The sequence below is a fragment of the Raphanus sativus genome, chromosome 6 (assembly GCF_000801105.2).
Source record: "Raphanus sativus cultivar WK10039 chromosome 6, ASM80110v3, whole genome shotgun sequence".
Taxonomy (NCBI): domain Eukaryota; kingdom Viridiplantae; phylum Streptophyta; class Magnoliopsida; order Brassicales; family Brassicaceae; genus Raphanus; species Raphanus sativus.
Genome location: NC_079516.1, coordinates 47,674,746 through 47,698,439, shown reverse-complemented (window position 1 = coordinate 47,698,439; position 23,694 = coordinate 47,674,746). Strand labels below are relative to the sequence as shown.

The following is a 23,694-nucleotide window of genomic DNA, read 5'->3' as shown; positions in this document are numbered from 1 at the left end:
CTTGGTCTCCGGTGGAAAAAATGATATCCCAAATCTTTGCAGTGATTTTGTTTAGGAAAACAAATTTTAAATTACACAACTAGCAAGAAAATAATTTCCGTAAGGACAGAGCCTGAAATGATAATGTGGGTTGCATCTGTTTGTAGGTGTGAAGACATAGTTAACAATTAACACATTGAGATCTTGTTTTATATTCTGGCGTATACAAAAAATCAGCAAGGAGAATCAAATATGAAAACAAGATAATAGACCTAGATACAGATGCATAAATTAATAGAAAACAGATTAAAACAGGCAGTGATTTCTACAATAATATAACAAAAAAAATTTAAGGAAATTTATAATATATGCTGAAAAATATGTAGACGATCGATCACGAAGTGTAACGACAAAGTTCCAAGTGTGCAGATGATCGATCAAAATCTACCAAAATGCCTAACTTCTCTTCTCCACTAGTTTTTCTTCTCATACCAAACTCATAAGAAACCACATATCAAAGATTCAAAATAATACTTATTCTTTCTTTACGCAAATAACGAAAGAGAGAACAAATAAACGTTCGGCCAATTGTAAACACCACGTAGCTTCTAAACATTGCGGACACGTAGCTCGAGAGAGATACGGAACTACGGTCGGAGCAGAAACTAAAAGCTTCTATAACCCACACAGAGTCTGACACGTCATAGTTTCTAGAGACTGAAATCTAAAAAATACCACGTCACCATACCCAACGAACTTTGCGTTAGATACGTTCCACTGCCACGTCACATGCCAATTGATATTTTACTCACGTTTCTCAAAACCTCTCTTCTTTTGGTGCTCTTGAAACTTCACATTTTTTTTTTTTGTTGGTTACTTTAAAAAATAAAAAAATAACCAAATCAAATCAAATCAAAACAGGTTTCCATTTGGTTATCAACTTTAAAAAGAAATTCACGTGTACACACAAGAACATATTTACGTTATTATATTCATAATAATAAACGTTGGTAGATAAACTCGATGTTACCAAAAGTATACACTATCGTCTAATCCCTCCCATTATATATAAAGCCTTGTGTTGAATAGCATCAGAGTGTAAAAAAGCAAAACGATACAAAACACATACAAACTTAAAAAAAAAAAAATAACTTCTCTAGTCTTGTCCAAATGGAATGGACTAGAGGAAGAATCCTAGGCCGTGGCTCAACAGCCACCGTCTACGCCGCAACACGTCGCGACTCAAACGAAATCCTCGCCGTCAAATCCTCCGAGCTTCACCGGTCAGAGTTCTTGCAAAGAGAAGCCAAGATCCTCTCGTCGTTGAGCTCTCCCTACGTGATCGGATACAGAGGATCAGAAACCAGGAGAGAGCCAAACGGCGTCGTCACGTACAACCTTCTGATGGAGCGCGCGCCGTACGGTACGCTGGCCGACGCGGCGGCGAAAAACGGAGGAAGGCTCGAGGAAGCTGCGATCGCGAAGTACACGCGGGAGATGCTGCGAGGGCTTGAGTATGTTCACTCGCGGGGAGTCGCGCATTGCGATGTTAAGGGGAGCAACGTGGTCGTCGGGGAGAAGGGCGAGGCCAAGCTTGTTGATTTCGGGTGTTCGAAACGGGTGGAGGTTGAGTCGGGGGCGGTGGTGGGAACGCCGGCGTTTATGGCTCCGGAGGTGGCGCGTGGGGAGAGACAGGGGAGGGAGAGTGATATATGGGCGGTTGGATGTACGGTGATTGAGATGGCCACTGGGTCTCCGCCGTGGACGGAGGGGAGTCCGGTTTCGGTTCTTTATCGGGTCGGGTATTCGGGTGAGGCTCCGGAGCTTCCGGAGTTGCTCACGGAGGAAGCGAAGGACTTCTTGGAGAAGTGTTTGAAGAGAGAACCGAAAGAGAGATGGACGGCGACGCAACTCCTAAACCATCCGTTTTTGATAACTAAACCGAAGGCTGAACCGGTTTCCGGTTTGGTTTCGTGCTCACCGACAAGTGTGACAGATCAAACGTTCTGGAGATCAGTGGAGGAAGAAGCAGAAGAAGAAGGAGAAACAGAGGAATTACAGGAGGATACGAGATATCTTGACCGTTTAAACTTGTGGGCTTGTCATTCGGAGAGAATCGGACGGTTGAGATGTGTTGGTGGGTTGGATGGGTCCAGATTGGATATGGAAGGTGGGGGCTGGATCACGGTGAGGGTGAGTTGTGAAGGAACAATGATTGGTGGGTCACATGAGGAATATTTACTGGGGGGGATTGTAAATTGATTTGGGGTCGTCATTTGTGTGAACTGTAGAAAGTTTAGGGGGTTGATATTAGTGAAGATCTCCAATTTAGATCAATGTAGCAGCTTGTTAGTCTTCGAATCTTGAATTGATCACATTGTATATAATTGAAATCACAATTTTTTAGAAGCCAAATCCAATTCATCTAATTTTGCAAAAAAATGTTGATTCCTACAGAGTTTCAAGGTTTGTTGGCCTGCATTGGAGAAAATGTTGAACTATTGTTACAGTAAAATCTTGTTATCTCACGTTTTATGACTGTTTCTATTTGACTACTCAGTTTTAGTCGTGATAATATACTTTAATTTTAAACTTTTACCAATGCCTCAAATGTCTTCTTATGGTAACGCACAGAATAATTGCAGCGGTTTTAATAGTAACACAAACATATATTTTGTATATATAAATTTTTTTGTTACTGTTAACTGTGGTGCGGTGCAAATGGTCTGCATAAAAGCGGTACCATCAATAACTTATATAACACATTAATGAGTTTATGGCTTATATGATATGATGTCAGTGTTAGAAAACAATGTGTGGATCGGAATTTTAACTATTTAATATTAATGGAGAAAAGTAAGAAGTGAAGGAAAGAAGAAAGTTTCCAAACACAGTACACACTTTCAAATAATTGTTGTAAGCTATGTAAACTTGTATTAAGTTTCATTCAAGAATCTTCTGATCATTTGAAACATTATTACAACAACAATCTTGGTGAAGATAAGGTTAAGTAATGAGAAATAATAGATGAAGATAAGAATACTTTGCTTGCAAGGTAAGTTCATGTTTGAAGAGGTAGCTTTTTATCTTAGAAGGTGAATAACGAATCTTTTGTTTTATGGTTTGGACTCTTTTTACATAAAGTCATACCCATAAATAGTATGGGCACTTCCCACACGAATGCTTAACTTCGAAGACGGTGGGGAGCGTTCCTTTTTCTAAATGATTCGGCTAGCTAATATGTCCTGGTATTAACTTATTTTTTCGCAAATGAGTGTAAATATATATAACTCATCTATATGGATTAATTTATTTGTTGCTGAATTGATCTTGTAGTTTTATATTTTGAGGATTCCGATATTTATTAAAAGACCTCTTTCTGTAGGTTCTTGACTAGAACACAGAGTGTCAAATGTGTAAAGCTTTTTGTTTTATCAATGTCTTACTTCGGTTGAATCAAATTAAACTTGATTGTTTGGAAGAATGACCAAAAATTTAGTTGTTATAATTTTACATATACGAGTAAAGTTATAAACAAAATTAAAATTTATTTTATGTTTATATGTACGTTATCATACTTGGCTGTGTTATTTGTTTGATGAAATAATTTCGCCAACAGTTCAATACATAGCAGCAGTTGTCTTTAGGAATTAGAATGAAATTAAATAACAATGATTGAAAATAAACTGAAAATCAGATTAGTAAAAACCTTGTTTCCTCTCTCATTCCTCTCTCAATCTTGCTTATGCCACTTCCCGCAGTTGATGCTATGGAGATTTTCATGCTGTGTAACCGCACCATGTAATATTATCTCAGCATATCTAACATTTAGAAACTAGCTAATTCTGGGTCATATTGGTCATAGATCGGATTAAACAGCATGAATCAAACTTTATTTCCATATGAATTGGCTCATATCATTCAGATACTACTCTAAAATCATTTTAACTTTTGTGAGACTTTGTCTCTAATTAAAATATAGCTTTGTCTCTAATGAAAATATAGCTTGACCTTTAACTTTTAGAGATAAGCATATTTGAAAAAAAAAATTCCCTATTAAGTATTTTTGAAGCCTGCATATCATATTTAACACCTAATTTATTGAAAATAATTTTCAGTTTTCTTTTTTAAAACTTAAGAAGTTTGTAAATTTCATAAGTTCATCCAAAAATGCAACATAAAAATCGAGTTTCCTAATCATATATCTCCAAATACGTCAGGGCCCGTAAAGCCCAACAATACAAGTTCTATTATTCAAGAGGATAATCATGCTAGATTTTGCGTTTGTAACAAGGCCCATTATACAATCATTTCAAAAAAAAAAAAAAGAAAAAAAAACAGGTGAGACAGAGATTTGGTGTTAGTGTAGAAACGAACGACATCCACAGAAAAGCGAAACCACGACTCTCTGTTTTACTCATTATCTTACACGATGGCTCCAATCATACAACATACTTCACCGTACTACACCACAAATCTCCACTTCTCACGAAACCACCACCACCATGCTATTAAACATCTCGTCTCCCCCAATCTCTCACCGTAATAACAACCCTCACTTCCTCTCCACTCTCAACCACCTCCCTCCCCGATCCAAAACCCACCTCTCAAAATCCCACCTTTCCCCCAACCTCTCCCCTTTCCCGACCCAAACCCTCAGAAACAGACCATCATCCTTCCGACACAACCGCTTCTTCCCACATGGACAAGAAGAACGGCTCGGTCTCACACCAAGAGCTCTCCCCGGCGGGATCGACCTGGGAAGCTTCGAATCCGTCCTAGAAGCCACAGCCGTCCTCACCGCCATCATCGTCGTCCACGAGTCCGGCCACTTCCTCGCGGCCACTCTCCAAGGGATCCACGTCAGCAAGTTCGCCATCGGGTTCGGTCCGATCCTCGCCAAGTTCGATTTCAAGAACGTCGAGTATTCCCTCAGGGCGTTCCCTCTCGGTGGTTTCGTTGGTTTCCCCGACAACGATCCCGACAGCGAGATCGCAACCGACGATAAGAACTTGCTCAAGAACAGACCGGTTTTAGATAGATCGATTGTAGTTTCCGCTGGAATCATAGCTAATGTGGTTTTCGCTTACGTTATAATCTTTGTGCAAGTCTTGTCTGTTGGTTTGCCTGTTCAAGAAGCGTTCCCTGGTGTTCTCGTCCCCGAAGTTAAGACCTTTTCCGCTGCTTCTCGTGATGGGTTGCTCTCTGGCGATGTGATACTCTCTGTGGATGGGGCTGAGCTCTCTAAAACTGGACCTGACGCTGTCTCTAAGGTTGTTGATATTGTTAAAAGAAGCCCCGAGAGTGATGTGTTGTTTAGGATCGCGAGAGGGAATCGAGATTTGGTTGTTCGGGTTAGACCGGATAAGAACTTTGATGGGACGGGGAAGATCGGTGTTCAGTTGTCTCCCAACGTTAGAATCACCAAGGTGAGACCGAGGAACGTTGGTGAAACGTTTAGGTTCGTTGGGAAGGAGTTTATGGGGCTGTCTTCTAATGTAGTGGACGGTCTGAAGCAGACGTTCTTCAACTTCTCTCAGACGGCGAGTAAAGTAGCTGGTCCCGTGGCGATCATCGCAGTGGGAGCGGAAGTGGCGAGGTCGAACGCCGACGGGCTTTACCAGTTCGCAGCGTTGCTGAATATCAACCTGGCGGTGATCAATCTCTTGCCGTTGCCTGCGCTCGACGGTGGAACGTTGGCGTTGATACTGTTGGAAGCGGTTAGAGGAGGGAGGAAGCTTCCTGTGGAGGTGGAACAAGGGATCATGTCTTCAGGGATCATGCTTGTGATATTCCTTGGATTGTTTCTCATTGTCAAGGACACACTTAGCCTTGATTTCATTCAAGAAATGTTGTAGTTTTACATCTCTTTTGCCCAAAAGAAAAAGTGTTTTCGAGTAATGTGATACTGAATATGGAAATTGATTTGTGTGATTCGGTGAATAACGAAAGGTCGGTCTTGAACTCATGACTCTTTAACTGCGTAGATGGCGATGCCTCTCTCAACATAAGGTTGCCATTGGTTTGGATGGGCTTGTTTTCGGGATCTCATTCTAATATTTTATTATTAAATGTCGAATTTGGGTAATGTTATTTTGGTTTCCATTCAAATTTGTATTGTATTATAAAATTCATAAAATAACCGTGTATCATTCGGATTTAGATTATAACTATTCGGTTCAGATATTTTCCAGGTTTAAATAAATTTAAAATAAAAAGTAAAATTTTAAAACAAAATATATAAAAAGAAATTGAATAAAAATTAAGCTAACACACATCGAATTAATAAAATAACAATTAAATATTAAATCAAGAATTAAATACCAAAATATAAACAATGTTTGTAAATAATATGTATTAACTTAGTAGAAAGAGTAGTTTTGTTATTTCAGTAAGCAGATTATTTATAAGTAATTGAATACTTAAGGTATTTTTAAAATTTTAATATTTATTTAATATATCATATCAGAATAACCATTGAATTGAGTTTTTGAAATATTATATATGTTTCAAATATTTATATTAATTATTAGTTTTGTATTTTTCGGATTATCTGTTCAGATTCAGTAATAATATTTTGGGTTTGGATGTGTTTTGTATTTCTCTACGTAATCTATTTGGATAATATAATAATATGGTCAAATGAACGTGTGAATACATACACCTTTTTTTATGCGCATGGGAAGAACTTCAAGGTAAGCCTTATTTTTTTACGAATTTGAATGAGTCCAATTGTTCTTAAACGAGTTATTCACTCCTTACGCTATTTGTTCCGTCGTAAATTTCGCTAGAAATTATTATGTTTTCTTGTAGTAGGAGTTCAATGCTTGTATCACATATACAGGTGTGCCGGCCAATATGGTTAATGAGGTGACTTTGATGGCATTGGTTACAAATACAATGCTCCCATCAACTCCGAATCTCCCTTTTGACGCCCCTCCTTTATCAGCTCCTTCACCGAAAGCAGCAGCAACTGTCATTGGCTTTGTTGCATGTTTTCGTAGGTTGTTGTCCACCAGGACTTCTTTTCCTGCTGCTGTTAATAGTAATGGGTTTACTTAGGAATGATTCTGAACGCAAGGCTGCTGAAGCTATTGGGCTTGTTGCATCCCCCATAGATGGTGGGTCAGCAGATCTAAGTACTGCACCAGATTTTCAAGGAGAGAAACATGCGACTATCATGCATACCAAGTCTGTTTTGTTTGTTCAACAGGGTTATGCATGTAACGATCAGTGCCGTCCCAAAATTTTAAGTGGCTTAAAGCCTAATAAAAAATGTGACCTTATAATGCGGTACTTATTTAAAGTTACCTATGAAATTATTTAAAATATTCGAAGAAGACAAGTTGAATCCTAGATAGAGACGTTAAATTTTCATGCTTAACTATCTAAGCTAGTAACAACTTTGAAAATTGTGGTCTAAATTTTATTTTTATAATATGTGGCCTGAAACTAATGCTTCATTTGCCTTAATAAAAGGACGGGCCTGGTAACAATCCTGGTTAATCAAGATCATTACATGCATACCAAATCTGTTTTGTTTGCTTAACAAGATTATACATCAGTCTCCCTTTGTTTTTGATACCAAATATGTATTTATATTTTTAGTCGAAATATATAACACTAAAACTAGTTTTACCATCTGCAGTTTATTAAGATTATTTTTTTTTTAAAATAGAATTAGTTAAGTGTGTTTAAAGCTTAATTGTTTTATATTTTGAAAAAAAGAGACACATGTAATCCTTGAATATGTATGTATTTTCAGATAAAATGTAAAATGCTAAAATTTTATATACATGTTTATCAGTTCAGTTTCTTAAAATTTAAATTAGTTATGTGCTTAAATCCTATAAATATTAAGTTTTAAAAAATAATAACAATATACATATAAGCCTAAAAATATGCATATATATTATATATATATTTAGTTAAATGTGTATAAGGCTAAATTACATATATTGCATTCACCAGTTCAAATGTTTAAATTTAAATTACTTGTACAAAATTAGTTAAGTGTGTTTAATACTAATTATTTTTATATTTCTTTTTAAATAACAATATACGAGTAATCCATATATATATATATATATATTATATATATATATATTCTCAACAAAGATGTATATCACTAAAATTATATATATATATGTTTACCAGCTTCACTTTTTAAAATTTAAATAATTTATAAATAAATTAGCTAAATGTGTTTACTGCTACCTAATTTTTATCTTAATAAAAACTAAATACGTGATACCAATTAATATGTATACATATTATCGAACTAAATTGTATAACAATAACCTTATATACTTTAACCAGAAACTTTTCTTACTTAAATATTTATAAACATAACTAGATAAATGTGTTCAATGCTAATTGATTCTATATTTTTCAAAAATAATATAAAGAAACACGTGTCAATAACGTAAAATAGGTAGGTATATTTATAGCTAAAAAGAGTAATATTAAAATTAGTTCAAAATTCAAAACAAAAGAAATCAATGTTGACTACATTTATTTAAAGAAAAACACAAAAAGAAGTCGTGTAACTCGTGAATTATTTATATACGACAAAAATAAACCGAAAATTTAATTAAATTATTTTATTACCTTTTTCTTTCTTTTTTGTTAAGGGCTATTAATTGCTTTAAACATATATGTTGAACATATCATCATTACCTCTTAATAGAGCTTTAATGAAAAGTTGGGAATCTTGAAAGAGGAGTGTTCTAACACAATTTGACACCTGGGGGCAATTTTGCTGTAAGAAGAATTTTTTGCTTATAAGACTCATATTGCTATGATAAAAATATGAAATTTGATCATGCCAGCGTAATTTTGCATGAAATATCGCATAAATATTAAATAACCTTTGAATTATCTTTATTTCCCTCTATCCTAAAGAAACTATAGTAAGAAATCATTATTTGTTTTGGACATTTAGAAAACGAGAAAAAGACAGAAAATGCGTGGGGAAAAAAGAAAAGGAGCAAGAGAAGAAGTAAACTAAGAGAAAATCGGGTCTTTGAAGAGAACGTCCCCATTCCATAAGGCATGCAATGCGCGGCCGTGAAAGAAGCTCACTCCTCTCCTTTAAAAAAAAAAAATAATCATATTACATATTGGGCACATATTTATCATTTTAATTAGTGCTTCTACCATGGTCATTACTTAATTCGAGTGTTTGTCTATGTTTCATAAAAGTTTATTAATGGTGTAATTTGTAACAAGTCATTTTCCTTTAGATTCTCTCTTCACATTTAATAAATGGCTTTGACTAACTAATATGGATAATTTTAACATTCATTGTTTATAGAGAGCGACTTATAAACATTTAAGATTGAGACACTGATAAGAGGTGATATAGATTTTTTTTCTTAAAAAGAACTTCTCATCATTACCACATCACAATATCTTATTTTTGTTTTATCTCCAATTGGTCAAAGACAGGGAGTACTTATCCTATCTTTCTCTCAACTCCTTCTGTAATTTCTTGAATCCTCTGTCTTTTCTCTATTGAAAGACCAAAGAGATGATAGAAGGAGACAAAAGAAGGCATTAATGTTTAAATAAAGCACGTAATAACAACACATTATTACGTAATAATAATTAATACAAATTTATATCAGCTCCAAATATACACAAAACATTCTCAAAATGAAAGTTCACCCTTTCTTCCTTTCTCTATATATCTAGATTCATAACACACAGAGAAATACTTATATATACAAATATATACACACACACAAACATCGTATATATCAAGTCACAGAGAGAAAAAACCTCCTCTGTATCCTCTTTGATCGGAGGGTCGCCGTCTTCCATAAGAAATGGACGGTGGTGGAGAGACGAGGGTGACGGAGGCGAAGGTGAGAGGGATGAAGAAAGGACCATGGACAGCGACGGAGGATGCGATCTTGACGGAGTACGTGAGGAAACATGGGGAAGGTAACTGGAACGCCGTGCAGAAGAACTCAGGCTTGTTCCGGTGTGGGAAAAGCTGCCGTCTACGGTGGGCGAACCATCTCCGACCAAATCTGAAGAAAGGATCTTTTAGTCCTGAGGAAGAGAAGATGATCATCGAGCTTCATGCTAGGTTGGGAAACAAATGGGCTCGCATGGCTTCTCAGGTTATTTTTTTCTTATAAAATCTTGTTTTTTTTCTTTTTAAGAGATCAAAGCTTTTTTTTTTTTAAATCTAATTATTTGTTTCTTGAATTCTATAATTTTAAAGAGCTTTAAATTTTATATGCAATTTTTTTTTTCTAGCTAAACACATAATTTGCATGTTTCAATGTGTTTTGAATCTCTCTTTCTTTTTGCATGATTTTTCTTGCATCTCTATTGTTTTTGTGTGATCCTTAATTAATAACAAAATATTTTTTTTCCCTCTCCGTGTTGTAGTTGCCTGGACGAACAGACAACGAGATCAAAAACTATTGGAACACAAGGATGAAGAGAAGACAACGAGATGGTTTGCCTCTATACCCTCAAGAGACTCAGCATCAAGGGGTTGGTAACGATGATGATGATCAGTTTGAGTTTAATTCCTTTCAATTCCAAAACCAAGACCATGGTAATCACCAAAACATGTTACAATACACTAATTCTTCTAATACTCCATCATCCTCGTCCTCTTTCTCTTCTTCGTCTTCTCAACCTTCAAAAAGACTGTGCGTAGACCCCTTAATCTCTTCTAATCCTGGCCTAAACCAGATCCCCGAATCTCCCATGAATTTTCCAATGTTCTCTTATTACAGCAATAGCCTTGAGAATAACCATAGCCTTGAGAATGACAACAACAACCAGTTTATAAAATACTCATCCTCTTCGTCCAATGAGTTTTGCAACCCAAACCAAGTTCTCGAGCTACCGTCTGAGAATTCGGACACAAACAATACTAATAGGAAAGACACTGATGCTATGAGTTATAGTTCATTGCTTATGGGAGATCATGAGACGAAACCGAGTTGTTTCCCTTTTGGACTAGACAATACCCTCTTAGAGCTGCCTTCATCCAAAACACCGACCCATTGGTTCACTTCGAATACTTTACTTGACGATGGTGTCCATCTTGATCCACCTGCGGGTAACAGTGGATTGCTTGACGCTGTCTTGGAGGAGTCTCAAGCCTTGTCTCGACGTGGAAACTTCAATGACTCTACAGTTTCTTCGGGTGGTCTTGGTGAGGATCAAGACAAGAGAGTGAAAATGGATTGGGAGAATCGGTTGATAAACCATAATCCTTCTCATCTATCATCATTCGGTAAGAACTAATTTAAACCATTTTTACTTGTACATTTTTGGCATACCCATTAATTCGTACTGCACATGAGCCTAGTAGATATGCTTAGTCAGGATATCAGTTTGGATTTGTTTGGTTTAACAAAACAGTAACCAAAGTTAAACAGAAGCAAATATGGATCTTGAATGTTGGATAAATCGTAGACATGTACTGTTTTTTTTTGTAATTGAATTTTTCATCTAATTTACTAATGTTTAATGTTAAATGAACAGAAACATACCCTGATTACAAGAGATACAATGAGCCAACGATGGAGAAGGAAATAGTGGATGATGATGACGACATATTGACGAGCCTTCTCAACAACTTCCCTTCGACCACACCATTGCCTGATGATTGGTACGGGACGAAAGATATCCAAACGGAAGTCCCACCGCACGGAAACCATCATGATAACAACAAGGTGGAACCACACAAGGCGCAGCCTTCGCCCAGTACTGTAGATCATATGGCCTCCTTGGGTTCATGCAACTGGGACATCATGCCTAGAATCTTTTAATTTGGAGTCTCCTCATGAACAAAATCATTTATTTGGTATTCTGAAAAAGGGAAAAAACTAATTGTGAGATTTGTTTCTGTTTGTGTACAATATTTTGAAGTTATTCAGTTTCAGATTTTCTCTCGATTTTATGTTAAAAAAAAAGAAGAAGAAAGATTTAAAAGAAAGAGTTTTTAGAAATGAGTTCGAGCTTTTGAAAAAAATAAAGTTTACCATTTCACAATCAATTAACATTAGTGAATTAGTCCATATCTTTATATACTGTAAATTATGTCAGCGTTTTGAATACAAAAGTCGGTCTTCTGAATACAAAACCCAAAAACTTATTAATTATTATGTTTGTACGTTTTAATTTCTAAAAAACTTGATTTTTAAATCTATAATCAAATTTTTTGCAATCCACTATTATGCTTTAGATTTTTTTTTATAGCAAACTTCTATTCTATTACTCAAGCATGCTTTAGATTATTATTGTTAAATTAATCGACAACTAAATTTATTGATTTCGGCAGAAAGCTATTAGGAAGAGCTATTACGTATAAATCATTAAATTGAGACATCAGACATGAGTAGTGTACTTGGTAGCGAGAAGACTTCGCTAGTTGCATACACTGCCATTTGCTTATGTCATTTGCGAATTATTCCACACTCTTCCAATAAATAACCTCCTTAGATTCGGCAACCCAAGAAAGAAAAAATAAAAATAAAGATAGATAATAATGTGCAAGTACTACTTACCTGAGTTCTGACATGATCACACAACAGTTCTTAGGTACGAAGTCTCGTTATTTCTTTTATATGTCAACTTCAAATGACCATAAAAAATAGAAAATAAAACATTATCCTCAGATTATAGTTCTTTTTCTGGAGATATAGCCTTTTCTCAAAATTTAGTTACACTTCTATAAAATGACATGTCATATGGTAGTGAGTCAGATAGTATCATGACAAAATTTAGTTACACTTCAAAATAGTCTTTTAACAACTAAAATGCACTATTTCCAAGAATAGTATTAATATGCAAACTACTGATTCTAGATTCTGCTCTGGTCTTGTTCTGACATAGCTGGTCTTGACCGATTTTTTAAAAGACTTTTTTACCCTCGAAGACTTCATGATAAACAGAGAGATACATGCACATAGACTTAAACAAGAGCTAGGAGCTGCAGAACACCTAGAAACTAAGGCAGCAGGAAATATGACCTTCCTCTGAAGACAAAGCTGGCAGAATAAAGGGAGTAGAGGGGTTCGGTTCATTTATGCAACCCCAAAGTAACCTCAACACATTGAGAATGAAGACGACATTTAACATAACCAACTAAAAGCTCCACCACCTCTCCAACACATTACTTCTTATACAAAAGATTGATAGGTTTACATTTGGCTCTGGGTTGTTAACTGTGTTTTGATTTGGTTTGTTCTCTTCGATCTTAAATCGCATCAGAACAGAGTTAGTTATATTTAGAAAATATACACAAGGTCAGTCACATGCATCAGTCGAATAATACCATTGCATCTAAGATAAGATGAAAACCATAGTAGACATCTGAGAATATTCATTCCGAGAACTAAAAACCTTATAACAAAAACACATAAGCAGTGGAAAGATAATGGCTCTAATCAAAGACCACATGATACACAACACAAGAACTTAAGAGCCAGCATCCACTACAAAGTCCTAAAACAGTTACATAAGCTTCACGTTTTCAACATGGTTCAGAAATATGCAAACTCCAGAAGTCTCCTCAAACGCTCCCATTCCTTGGATCTCAACTCTTGTTATAGCATCCTTGACAAAATTGTAGCAGTGAACATAGAAAGGTTCAGAAGAAGAGAACGGTTTAAATACAAATTCATTTGTATCAGTCACTCCAACAAAGTACAAAATCTCCCTCGGAGCTGCGTCCTCGCACATAGGAGGTATATTGAAAACATGTTTGGACCATTCATGTTTCTCAGGGTCTTCTAGAATCCACATCTCAAAACTTATACTTCTTCCACTAACGACAAAGGGCCACGAAGACCTTACTGAAGCCAACTTACCTTGGAAGTTTATCAGAGTCTCAGAAAGCATTCCTCTTCCCACATGTTTAACAAAGCTGAACTTCTCGGATCTGACATCGAAACAAACTATCGTATCCTCAACACTGGAAGCCCTAGCAAAGTAATAAAGAACACCATCGATGCATTTACAAGTCACATTCAACCAATCTCCACGTCATGTTCCCAGTCCCTAGCGTTAGAACCTGATGGTCCACAACACTGTTATCATCATCTAGTATGGTCACTGACAACAGCTTGTATTGTTTCTCGACTGGATCATACCCCAAAAACCTTCTCATTTCAGCCCCCTTCCTTGTCTCCAGTTTGGGTAAAGTAAAAGATTGTCCTGTGCTAGGGTTACATATCACCAACACAACCTCACTGCTGCTTTTCATTCCCTCATCGCTTATACAGAAATATCCATTGACAGAGATACATATATCACCGACGCTCTCAAAGGAGAAACTCACATGATCATCATTGGAGGAGGCTAGAAGGAGAGACGCATCCTCACCCAGATTTTGAGGCTGAGGTGTGGAGAAGAAGACCACCTCCTTCTTATCCTGTTTACGGCAGGCGAACAATAGCTTAGGGCGAGTAAGAGATTTGGCGAAGAAGAGCTCCGTGAAATCGGGACGGCGGAGTACGGAGGCCCACCGGTTCGATACGCAGCGGCATCTCGCGATGGACTTCAGTGGCAGCCTCGAGAATATCTCGATGACGAGATCGATTGGGATGTTCAGTAGTAATTCGTCGGAAGTAAGTAGCGAGCTGCTTCGACGGCGACGGGTGGTTGGAGTAGACTCCGAGACCTTGTGCCGCCGTAAATTCATGGTGGAGAGAGAGAGAGAGAGAGAGAGAGAGAGAGAGAGAGAGAGAGAGAGAGAGACAGAGAGACACTTGCTTCTCTTCAATCGTATGATTAACTGTAAAAAATATGAAAGGTACACTTCGTGCCGTTTTCGTTTTGATTGAAACGACACACATGATGATATCAGTTCGCGTGTCGTTTGTACATTACAAAAACGGTGCAGCGTTTTTTACTTCAGAATTTGAGTGTGTGTTTTTTTTTTTTAGTTTGCCTTTGGAAATATCTGGAGTATGTGTAATTCTTAGAAAGTATATGATGGATTTCATGTAAAGATTTGGTATAGGGCCTATAGGCTAATATCTGGAATAAGGGCATGTATCTCTTCAGTCACAAATGTTACTTACAACCATCGTGTATTTCATTAAGCCAACACGACCTTGAGTACCTCAGCATCATTCCACCAGTCTTATCCTGAGTGTTATGTCCTGAATGGATATATTATTGTCATGAACTTTTTGCTTTCATGGCCTCTTTATTTCTGAGTAAATGGTGGTGATAATAAGCTCTGGTTATGACACAACAACCCAAATGCATTTTTCTGCATATGATACTAGATTAGGCTTGACGTTTGTAACCAAACCGGATATCCGAACCGAAGCCACATACGTATAGACCAGCTCGAGAAGAGCTGGTTCCTGGAATAACCTCCCTATCGAATAGAACTTGATCTTATTGTATCGAATAGAGGGGTTCGGTTCATTCTTACGTAGACCATTTATTGTACATCATGATCTTATGTTAAACCACTTCATAAAAGGAGTATGAATTTGAATACATCATTGATCTTATGTTTATACCACAATGGAGATATACATAAGCAAGCATTTGTTATTCACATATCAATTTTCTGCCAAGGTATGAGAAGATCTTGCTCAAGGGATATTGAAAGAGATATATATATATATATACTGATGACTGGAAATCCAAAAAAAAAAAAAACAATTTGATACATATATTTTTAGTAAACCGAATTCAAACAAAGCCGGTTTGGATTGAGTTTGAGAGAGAGAGGAGACCATGAACATGAGAAGAAGCTTATACATTTGGTAAGGAACCTACTAGTTTGAAGATGGTTTTACGGCGCCGTTTTGGTGATTCTTGCCAAGCAATTATCCTTGGGTCTTGTGTGAGGCAAAAACATCACCTGACAACCAGGATTGCTCCTCTCCACCCTACAGTTTTTTCACCATTTGGAAAACAAAACATTATGACTATGCATCCATATAAAGAGTTGTAGAACTAGAAAGCTAAGCTATATGCAGAGTGAGAGCTACCGGTATTTGAGGAGGAAATGATGAAGAAAGATGGAAATCTCGAGCTTGGCAAGATCGTTTCCTGGACAAAGATGGCTTCCTAAACCAAAAGGAAGGAATGTGCCTGCTTTTGGTATGTATCCCTGTACAAATGAACCAGACCATGTTTCAGTTTCTTTCGACATATATTGGGAGTTTTTTAATTGTTCAAAACACAACAACTCTGTTAGCTAGCTATACATACCTCCCATCTTGAAGGATCAAATTTCTTTGGATCAGGGTAGATCTCAGGATCCAGGTGAACATCCCTGAACCATGTCAGAACCTTCCAGCCTTTTGGTATGATATAGCCTAAACACAAAAAAAAAAACATGATAAATGAATATACAAAAAAGGTGTTCCATGTTGGTGATGAGTCTAGACTGACCATTCATTTGGACATCACTCTTTGCTTCCCGGAAGGCAGTAAGAGAGAATGTTATTACTCGAAGTGTCTCATCAATAACCTGGTAATAAAAAACTCTTTTCTATTCAGCAAGACAAATCATAAAAGCCAAAAAAAACTATTGTTGCAATGAGACACCTGAGAAAGATACTCCATTTCACGTGTCTCTTTAAGAGTCAAACTCTGTCCCGGTGCTCTCTTTTTAACAATCCTCTCTTGTTCTTCCTGTGGAATATCACAAACCCAAAGATTTTTAAACTGAAATGGAAAAGAAGTATATAAAAAAAACATATCTTCTCATTTTTTAACCTTTGCCTTTTGTAGAATCTCAGGGTGTTCCTGCAAGAAAATGGTAGCCCACATAATGGTGTGTCCAGAGGATTCATGACCCGCATTAAGATACATCAACAAAACGTCTATAATCTCCTCATCCTCTAGAGTTCTTCCGTTTTCATCTTTAGCATCTATTAGATTATCCAACATGTCTTTCTTATTGGACGATACATTCTCCTTCCTTTGGTTTCTTCTATTAGTCACTGAGGACTGAAAGGCAGCTACAAGTTTTTTCCTCGCCTGTATAAATTCAAAAACCCTTAAAAATCCCTAGGAACTATTGCAACAAGATCAGTAATCAAAGTGAACTTAGTTTTTTTACCTTGAGTGCTTTATGATAAGCAAAGCCAGGAATATTAATAGCCATTGCTCTAACTCCATAGTTAAGGTTTGTGTACTCCCTTTCCAGTGCATCCATGACATGCTCACTCTCTGTGCTCATAAATATGTACATGATGATCCTGAACGTAAGCTTACGCACATGAGTCAAGAACTCGATTTCTCCCATCTTGGACCAGTTCTCTAGAGCAGCGACAACAGTTTCTTCAATGTACTTTATGTAGACAGAGAGCGCTTCATGTCCATTGACAGGAGCAGCGGTCAGACGCCTGAGCCGCTTGTGTTCTTCGTAGGAGATGCCGATAAATGACTTCTTACCAATGAGTTCCATGGTGGATTTTGGCCAGCCTGGCTGGAAGCAGTCATCATCTGTTAGAACTTTCCGGCAAGTCTCTGGTGTTGTTACTATTACACTTGGGTTCCCAAACATGTGTACTTTATAAACACCGTTACCCCCATACCTAGGAAACAGAGAACATGTTGTCTTAGTTGTCAATCTAACCAAAAGGGAGTAGGGAGAAAGAGGTATATACCTTGTGATGTAGGTTCGGATGAAGGAATCAGGATCAGATGTTTTGAAAGCTCTAAGAAAGGGCAACATGTTGCCTATGAAAGGCCATCCCAAATCTCCTGGCGGTAGATAGTGTCTTTTCTCCCCAAGTTTGGACTCATAAATCCAAACATTCACTCTCTTCAACACCCATTTTAGAACAAACAATCCCAGTACTACCAAAGGGAACCACATCACGATCCAAACCGTTACCGTCATAGCTTACCAAGATTCACTCTTTTGTCACCTTAGCCTCTTGTATTGTATCCTCTGGATGTTATATCATTACAACCCTGAAAGATAGATATATATATATATAAACACATGGACAGAGTAAGAAGAGATACTAAATAAAGTTTACCTCGTAGTAAGATATAGATATTTTCTCTAGAAAAAGACTACTCTCTCTGTCTTACAAAGAGAGTAAACGGACAACAAAAGACATCAATGGAACAGTGTTGTTGAGACAAAGACATCAACTAGGAACAGTGTTGTTGAGTTTATCAAGGGAATGATACTTATCTAGACTTAAAAAGACTAAAGAAACTCGACCGCTTGTTTCTATCTACTCGACCGCTTGTTTCTATCTATTGACCAAAAAAAAAAAAAAAAACTCGACCGCTTGTTTCTATCTACTTTGTTTTGTTGCGGTTCACATGTATAGTGCAAATTGACCATACTTCCATTTCCCACTTTAGCTCTATCTATATAAGCCTTCTCTGAGCCTATTATTTTTGCGGAAAGCAAATTAATTTACCAAAAATATACTAGTTGTTATACATATTCTTGATCACGACAATCACATAAAAAACTTCTTCAAATTTGAATAACAAACCTCGCAAATCAAAGTAATTCACAGATACAGACGGAATTCAAACGCAAACCAAAAACTTTGCATGTAACACTAGTGGAGGAGGAAAGGTGATTATGGTGAAGAAGAGAGACTATAAAGTAAAAATGTTCAAAGAATATAAAGGGCCCGTAAATGGCGGTGAAGAAAACAAAGAGCCCACACATTCCCAACACAATACATCAAAAGAAAATAATCTAACAGAAGAATCCAAAAAATGGAACAAAGACACATTAAGGGCCTGTTCGTTTCTCCATCTGAATGAGTCATTTGGATGGAGATGAGAGTTTTGTTCGTTTAGACAATAAAAGTACAAGTCATTTGAATGGTTCATTTAAATGAGTTTTAAAAATCTAGGCTTAATTTTTAGAATGAAGATGGTTCATTCAAATGATCCAAATTGGACCATTTGAATGGAGATGGTCCATTCAAAATAGTATAATGTCTATTATACCCCTTATATAATTTATAAAATTAAAATTTAACCTAATATTGTTTTATCACTCACGAAAAATGACAAAATCACAAGACGTATTTTCTCACCAAAACTACGAATAATTTTTTCCGCCAAAACCCAAAAAATGCATTTTCTCGTCAAAACCACAAAATGTGTGTTTTCCACCAAAACGTATTTTCTCGACAAAACCGCAAAAATATGTTTTCTCACCAAAACCAAAAACGTATTTTTCCGCCAAAATTGCAAAAATGTGTTTTCCCGCCAAAACGCGTTTTCCTGCCAAAACCACAAAAATGTGTTTTCCGCAAAAACCAAAAATATGGTTTTCCGCCAAAACCGCAAAAACACGGTTTCCCGCCAAAACCGCAAAAACACGGTTTTCCGCCAAAACCGCAAAAACGCGGTTTCCCGCCAAAACCGCAAAAACACGATTTCCCGTCAAAACCGCAAAAACGCGGTTTCCCGCCAAAACCGCAAAAAACGCGTTTTTCCGCCAAAACCGCAAAAACGCGTTTTTCCGCCAAAACCGCAAAAACGCGTTTTTCCGCCAAAACCGCAAAAACGTGTTTTTCTGCCAAAACCACAAAAATGCAGTTTCCCGCCAAAACCGCAAACCCGTGATTTTTCGTAAAAACCGCAAAAACGCGTTTTCCTGCCAAAACCGCAAAATGCGGTTTCCCGCAAAAACCGCAAAATGCGGTTTCCCGCAAAAACCGCAAAATGCGGTTTCCCGCAAAAACCGCGAAACAGCGGTTTCCCGCCAAAACCCCAAAACGCGGTTTCCCTCAAAAACCGCAAAACGCGGTTTTCCGCAAAATTTAAGTATATTTTATGAAATAAAAATTTATAAATGTCAAAATGTTAATTTTAAAATAATTTTAGTGTAAATATATTTTATAATGAATAATAAAATTTTGTGTAGTTAAAATTGATATCAATTGATATCAAATATATGATTAAACCAAAACAAGGGTATATATGTAATTTGGTTATTAAACTTATATGAATGATTCATCTAAATGGAAAACAAACATAAAATACATTCAAATGATTCATTCATATGACTCATCCAAATGGAGAAACAAACATGACCAAAAATTTGAATGGATCATTTAGATAAAGCACACAAATGGATCATCTAAATGGATTCATCTAAATGGAGAAACAAACAGGGCCTAACTCCTATGAATATCTCGTGAATGAATCATTAAAAGACGGAAACAACTTTATTTCTTGTTGGCTCAGTTTTGTTTTCAAGCGTTACTTTTATTTTCTTGTTTTAACTCTTTTGTTTAGCTTCGAAGCAGAACAAATATGTAACCAGAGACTCTGTGGCACATATTGGATAAAACAGCTTCAAATTTATTTCTTTTTAACAGAGATATAAAGCATTTGATTCTTGAAAATAAAGTCTGAAGTAGAAGGCTTTCAAAATCGAAACTCCTTAAGTTAAATCAATAATAATAGTTTGTAAAATGTACTAAACCCCACAAAGCTACTTCACTCCCAAACAATAATAAACAAGCAAAAAAAAAGACAGAAAGAAATAAGTGCGTTTGCTATAGCTGTTGCGGCTGTGACTGCGACAGGTTTTCTTCTACTCTATGAGAAACTCTTATCGCAAAACGCTAAACTTTCAAGAGGTTCCTATACTTATCTCTCTCTCTCTATAGTCCTCTCTTATGTAAGTAACTATGATACAATTATTACAAGAGTAGATATCTCTTGGTTCCTCAAAAGAATATTGCAGAAGATGAATTGTTTTCTGCTTAGACCATTTCTTTATATGTTGGTAGGAAAGGCCTCAAAATGTAGCTTTCCATATAGCGTTTTCGGGTTCGCCACATCGCCTGTGAACCTCCTTTATGCGATCAGCGGATCTGCAGATACCGCTACACGTCCAGTCAAATGAAGCTACACATATGTTCCCTGCTTGTGCCTTCCATTCACAATCTGAAAATTCCCTCTCAAGAATCAGATTCATATGTTCAATGAGGTAAAGGTTTTCGCGTCACTACAGATTTTTTGATAGAGTCTTTTGTTTCCCCTTTTAGCATTTACTTCGAAATGAAACATTCTAGTTAGGTGCATAGTACTAACAAACCTAGCTTTTTAGCTAATGAAATGAATGTAGAAACGGAGAAAGTACCAGGAGGAGTGCCGCAACATAGCCTTCTGTCATCAATATGGGTGACATCGAGACCGATAAACCAAGCACCCAATGTAACATCCTCATTTGCGTATTTGTGGAGAACGTGCCTGAAGAAGCATTATATTAACACCAAGTAATTAGAATGGAGAATAACGTATATGTAATGTATACAAAAACATACAAAGAAGAAGTTCAAGTCTTACTGATTAATGGAAATATAAGAAGCCAAGTCTCTTGAAATAGCATAAAGCTGCCCAGTAGCGTGACGGAAGTATTTGTTCCCGTTCTCACCGAACTTCCAATACTCAGGCTCGTGGTATCTAACTCCTCTGCTCCACAAAAACAAAACAAAGGTCAGTTAAACCAAAATAAAGAAACTGATTCAAGAAGAAGGGAAGCTGAGAGAAGTTGGATACTTACTTTTGAGATAGGACTGGACCAGACTTCATGCAGCCTATATAGACTCTACGTTTTTTCCTGTGTCTAACAAGAGTTTCCCCAAGAGTTGCTGTTTAAATTTTCAACAAAAAAAAAAAAACAATTCAACTTTACTAAAATGGGGGGAGAATGTTATAACTGAAATTTCTATACATTTTTTCTGTTAGAATATTGTAGAGCTTACCGATATTTACATGAACGTCATCATCTACTTTGACATAGAAATCTGCATCCCACATTGAGACAGCTGTAGAGAAATATGTTTTTGTTTTGCCTGATAACTCGAGGTATCCTTCAACATGGTCCTGTTAAAAAGCATCACAAATGAAGATAAGAAAACTCATACTAACAGCTTTTGAAATCAAAACTCAAGGGAGAAAAGAAAAGAAAAAAATAAAATACCAATCTCATGAAGTCTCCATGCTTCTTGTCCTCTGCTTCAATGGATCGGTCTAGAATCCCCCCAGCTGTGGCACTAAAGAACCAATGACAAAACAAAACATCAGATATAAGGAGATTCATCTCAGAAACTAAGTAGGAACATAGTGATTGATTCTGTTATCTAACATTATACTAACAGGTGTTTACACTCTTACCTATGACCAATCACAAACCGGATAATGATGCCCTTTTCTTCTTCCAACTTCTTTCTTTTTTCACCTACAAGCAAAGCAACCATCAAGGAATGTATTGGTTTGAAGATAAAAGGGAAGCTAGAAAGTGAGTGGTGTTTGGAACCTTGAGGCATCCAAGTAGTTCGAATAGAATCTCTTCTCTTTCGGCTACTAAAAGCAGTATTAATCCCTACAACCATCAAATATCTTCTTTTCTTCACCACCAATTGCTTATTCTCCACATCATTCGATACAGGAGCACCGTTCGTTAGAGACTCCTGAGCTGATCTTGCTGCGGCTAGCTCCATCTCTAAGCTTGAAATGGTCTTATCTAATGTCCTGTAACGAAACAAAAGAAGAAACGGTTTTAAAACAAGGAGAGTAGTGTTAGAAGATATTTTATAATTTACTAAAGTTTTTTTTTTAAATCTTACTGTATAGCGTTGTGAGTCTTGGAGACTTGTCCAAACAAAGCCTGGGGATCGCGTTTCACTTCTTTCTGGTAAAGCTAAAAAGAATTAAAACCAATCAGATCAATTTAAAGAAGTCTTGTTACAAACCGAACCAAAAGGATCACATGACATGATGACACTTACGGTTTTAGGACCACAGCCTTCGGAGATAAGCTTCAACCTTTCAGCTTCTGTCACGGATGGTCGAGCCATGTCGTTAGACTCCGGAATATTCCACATCCTACAACAACAATAAAAAGATTCGAAATCAACTCCATAGGTGTGAAACCATCATCATGCTAGAGATCATAATTTGAATCTTTTCCATTTACTTATCAATAAACTAACGTAAAGTGTGATCAAGAAATACACTAGAACTCATTGATTGATTTGAAACTATGAGAAACAGAGTATAATAAAGATTAAAAAAAAACTTGAATATTCAAAAATTTTAAAAGTAATAAAAATACCTATCGGTGAAGAAAATACCGAAGCAGAAACTCGCAAAACAGAGTAGAAACGTCCATCTTCTTGATACGAAGCTTCTAGAGTAAAGATTCTCTCCTTTGATCTTTGGAGACATTGTTTTTTCCTTCAACAAGACCAGAGGTTCACAGTATCTATTCCATAAGATTAATAAAACTCCTAAACCAGCTACACACACACAAAGGAGCAGCTCAAATCTTTCAGAGCTTCAGAAACAAGAATCTGAGATTTCAGAATCTGTACTCTGTAATTTTTCTCCAAAAGAGATGGTGTTAAGGAGATTTTGGTTCTCTTCTTTCTCTCTCTCTTTCTCTCGGTGGCTCTTTAAATTTGCAGGGACGTGAAGTGGAAGAGAAGGGGACGTTGAAGAGAAGGATGGAGAAAGAAACAAGAAGACGACTTCTTAACCATCCGGTTTACTTATAACTAATTCACGGCTGATAGTTTCCGTGAATTTACTGGACTGTCCCTATCAGATACCGTTTCATTTAGGCTAGTTTCATTTATTTATCTCCCAGTAAATGAATTGCTCTTTTAATTGCTTTGAAGAATATATATAGGGGATTTATTAAATTCAGAGTGCTTTTTATTTGCAAAATTACAAATTAATAGTGTGTTTTCTGGTGAG

General features: G+C 36.6%; 6 protein-coding genes across 8 annotated transcripts; 3 read left to right on the top strand and 3 right to left on the bottom strand.

Moving 5' to 3' along the window:
* The first annotated feature begins 1,018 nt into the window (after nucleotides 1-1,018).
* Nucleotides 1,019-2,408, top strand: LOC108807089 (mitogen-activated protein kinase kinase kinase 17). The gene has a single exon (XM_018579335.2). The coding sequence runs from the start codon at nucleotides 1,150-1,152 to the stop codon at nucleotides 2,239-2,241; it is 1,092 nt and encodes a 363-aa protein (XP_018434837.2). The 5' UTR covers nucleotides 1,019-1,149; the 3' UTR covers nucleotides 2,242-2,408.
* Nucleotides 2,409-4,363: 1,955 nt separating this feature from the next.
* LOC108813736 (membrane metalloprotease ARASP, chloroplastic) lies at nucleotides 4,364-5,945 on the top strand. The gene has a single exon (XM_018586378.2). The coding sequence runs from the start codon at nucleotides 4,485-4,487 to the stop codon at nucleotides 5,835-5,837; it is 1,353 nt and encodes a 450-aa protein (XP_018441880.1). The 5' UTR covers nucleotides 4,364-4,484; the 3' UTR covers nucleotides 5,838-5,945.
* A 3,563-nt stretch (nucleotides 5,946-9,508) lies between these two features.
* LOC108810397 (transcription factor MYB101) lies at nucleotides 9,509-11,963 on the top strand. The gene is made up of 3 exons (XM_018582509.2): nucleotides 9,509-10,109; nucleotides 10,384-11,245; nucleotides 11,497-11,963. Exons 1-3 carry the CDS (start codon nucleotides 9,810-9,812, stop codon nucleotides 11,781-11,783), a joined length of 1,449 nt encoding a protein of 482 aa, XP_018438011.1. The 5' UTR covers nucleotides 9,509-9,809; the 3' UTR covers nucleotides 11,784-11,963.
* Nucleotides 11,964-13,218: 1,255 nt separating this feature from the next.
* Nucleotides 13,219-14,703, bottom strand: LOC108809172 (F-box protein DOR). The gene has a single exon (XM_018581305.2). The coding sequence runs from the start codon at nucleotides 14,657-14,659 to the stop codon at nucleotides 13,973-13,975; it is 687 nt and encodes a 228-aa protein (XP_018436807.1). The 5' UTR covers nucleotides 14,660-14,703; the 3' UTR covers nucleotides 13,219-13,972.
* A 925-nt stretch (nucleotides 14,704-15,628) lies between these two features.
* LOC108807314 (ent-kaurenoic acid oxidase 2) lies at nucleotides 15,629-18,470 on the bottom strand. 2 transcript variants are annotated; one of them, XM_018579583.2, is made up of 9 exons: nucleotides 18,453-18,470; nucleotides 17,601-17,910; nucleotides 17,051-17,528; nucleotides 16,705-16,968; nucleotides 16,534-16,620; nucleotides 16,378-16,456; nucleotides 16,195-16,301; nucleotides 15,972-16,093; nucleotides 15,629-15,869 (listed from the first exon to the last, which is right to left on the bottom strand). In XM_018579583.2, the coding sequence occupies exons 2-9, from the start codon at nucleotides 17,834-17,836 to the stop codon at nucleotides 15,773-15,775; spliced, it is 1,470 nt and encodes a 489-aa protein (XP_018435085.1). In that variant the 5' UTR covers nucleotides 17,837-17,910; nucleotides 18,453-18,470; the 3' UTR covers nucleotides 15,629-15,772. The 2 variants fall into 2 exon arrangements, with proteins under 2 accessions (XP_018435085.1, XP_056845530.1); XM_056989550.1 differs by lacking the exon at nucleotides 18,453-18,470 and having other exon boundaries at nucleotides 17,601-17,920.
* Nucleotides 18,471-20,356: 1,886 nt separating this feature from the next.
* Nucleotides 20,357-23,445, bottom strand: LOC108806548 (probable beta-1,3-galactosyltransferase 3). 2 transcript variants are annotated; one of them, XM_018578692.2, is made up of 11 exons: nucleotides 23,051-23,445; nucleotides 22,725-22,821; nucleotides 22,563-22,627; nucleotides 22,253-22,467; nucleotides 22,111-22,174; nucleotides 21,917-21,989; nucleotides 21,699-21,819; nucleotides 21,497-21,584; nucleotides 21,280-21,405; nucleotides 21,074-21,183; nucleotides 20,357-20,877 (listed from the first exon to the last, which is right to left on the bottom strand). In XM_018578692.2, the coding sequence occupies exons 1-11, from the start codon at nucleotides 23,161-23,163 to the stop codon at nucleotides 20,729-20,731; spliced, it is 1,221 nt and encodes a 406-aa protein (XP_018434194.1). In that variant the 5' UTR covers nucleotides 23,164-23,445; the 3' UTR covers nucleotides 20,357-20,728. The 2 variants fall into 2 exon arrangements, with proteins under 2 accessions (XP_018434194.1, XP_018434193.1); XM_018578691.2 differs by having other exon boundaries at nucleotides 22,563-22,636; nucleotides 23,051-23,444.
* Between the last annotated feature and the right edge of the window lie 249 nt (nucleotides 23,446-23,694).

Bases quoted from the DNA above. Each gene is read 5' to 3' on its own strand.
- LOC108807089 (XM_018579335.2), top strand. From the start codon at position 1,150: ATGGAATGGACTAGAGGAAGAATCCTAGGCCGTGGCTCAACAGCCACC.
- LOC108813736 (XM_018586378.2), top strand. From the start codon at position 4,485: ATGCTATTAAACATCTCGTCTCCCCCAATCTCTCACCGTAATAACAAC.
- LOC108810397 (XM_018582509.2), top strand. From the start codon at position 9,810: ATGGACGGTGGTGGAGAGACGAGGGTGACGGAGGCGAAGGTGAGAGGG. The intron at 10,110-10,383 runs GTTATTTTTTTC...TCCGTGTTGTAG, and splicing joins GGGCTCGCATGGCTTCTCAG to TTGCCTGGACGAACAGACAA. The intron at 11,246-11,496 runs GTAAGAACTAAT...TTAAATGAACAG, and splicing joins TTCTCATCTATCATCATTCG to AAACATACCCTGATTACAAG.
- LOC108809172 (XM_018581305.2), bottom strand. From the start codon at position 14,659: ATGAATTTACGGCGGCACAAGGTCTCGGAGTCTACTCCAACCACCCGT.
- LOC108807314 (XM_018579583.2), bottom strand. From the start codon at position 17,836: ATGACGGTAACGGTTTGGATCGTGATGTGGTTCCCTTTGGTAGTACTG. The intron at 16,621-16,704 runs GTTAAAAAATGA...GATATTCCACAG, and splicing joins AGATTCTACAAAAGGCAAAG to GAAGAACAAGAGAGGATTGT. The intron at 16,302-16,377 runs GTCAGTCTAGAC...TTTTGTGTTTAG, and splicing joins GAGTGATGTCCAAATGAATG to GCTATATCATACCAAAAGGC.
- LOC108806548 (XM_018578691.2), bottom strand. From the start codon at position 23,163: ATGTCTCCAAAGATCAAAGGAGAGAATCTTTACTCTAGAAGCTTCGTA. The intron at 22,175-22,252 runs GTTCCAAACACC...CTTTGCTTGTAG, and splicing joins AACTACTTGGATGCCTCAAG to GTGAAAAAAGAAAGAAGTTG. The intron at 20,878-21,073 runs GTACTTTCTCCG...GGGAATTTTCAG, and splicing joins ATGTTGCGGCACTCCTCCTG to ATTGTGAATGGAAGGCACAA.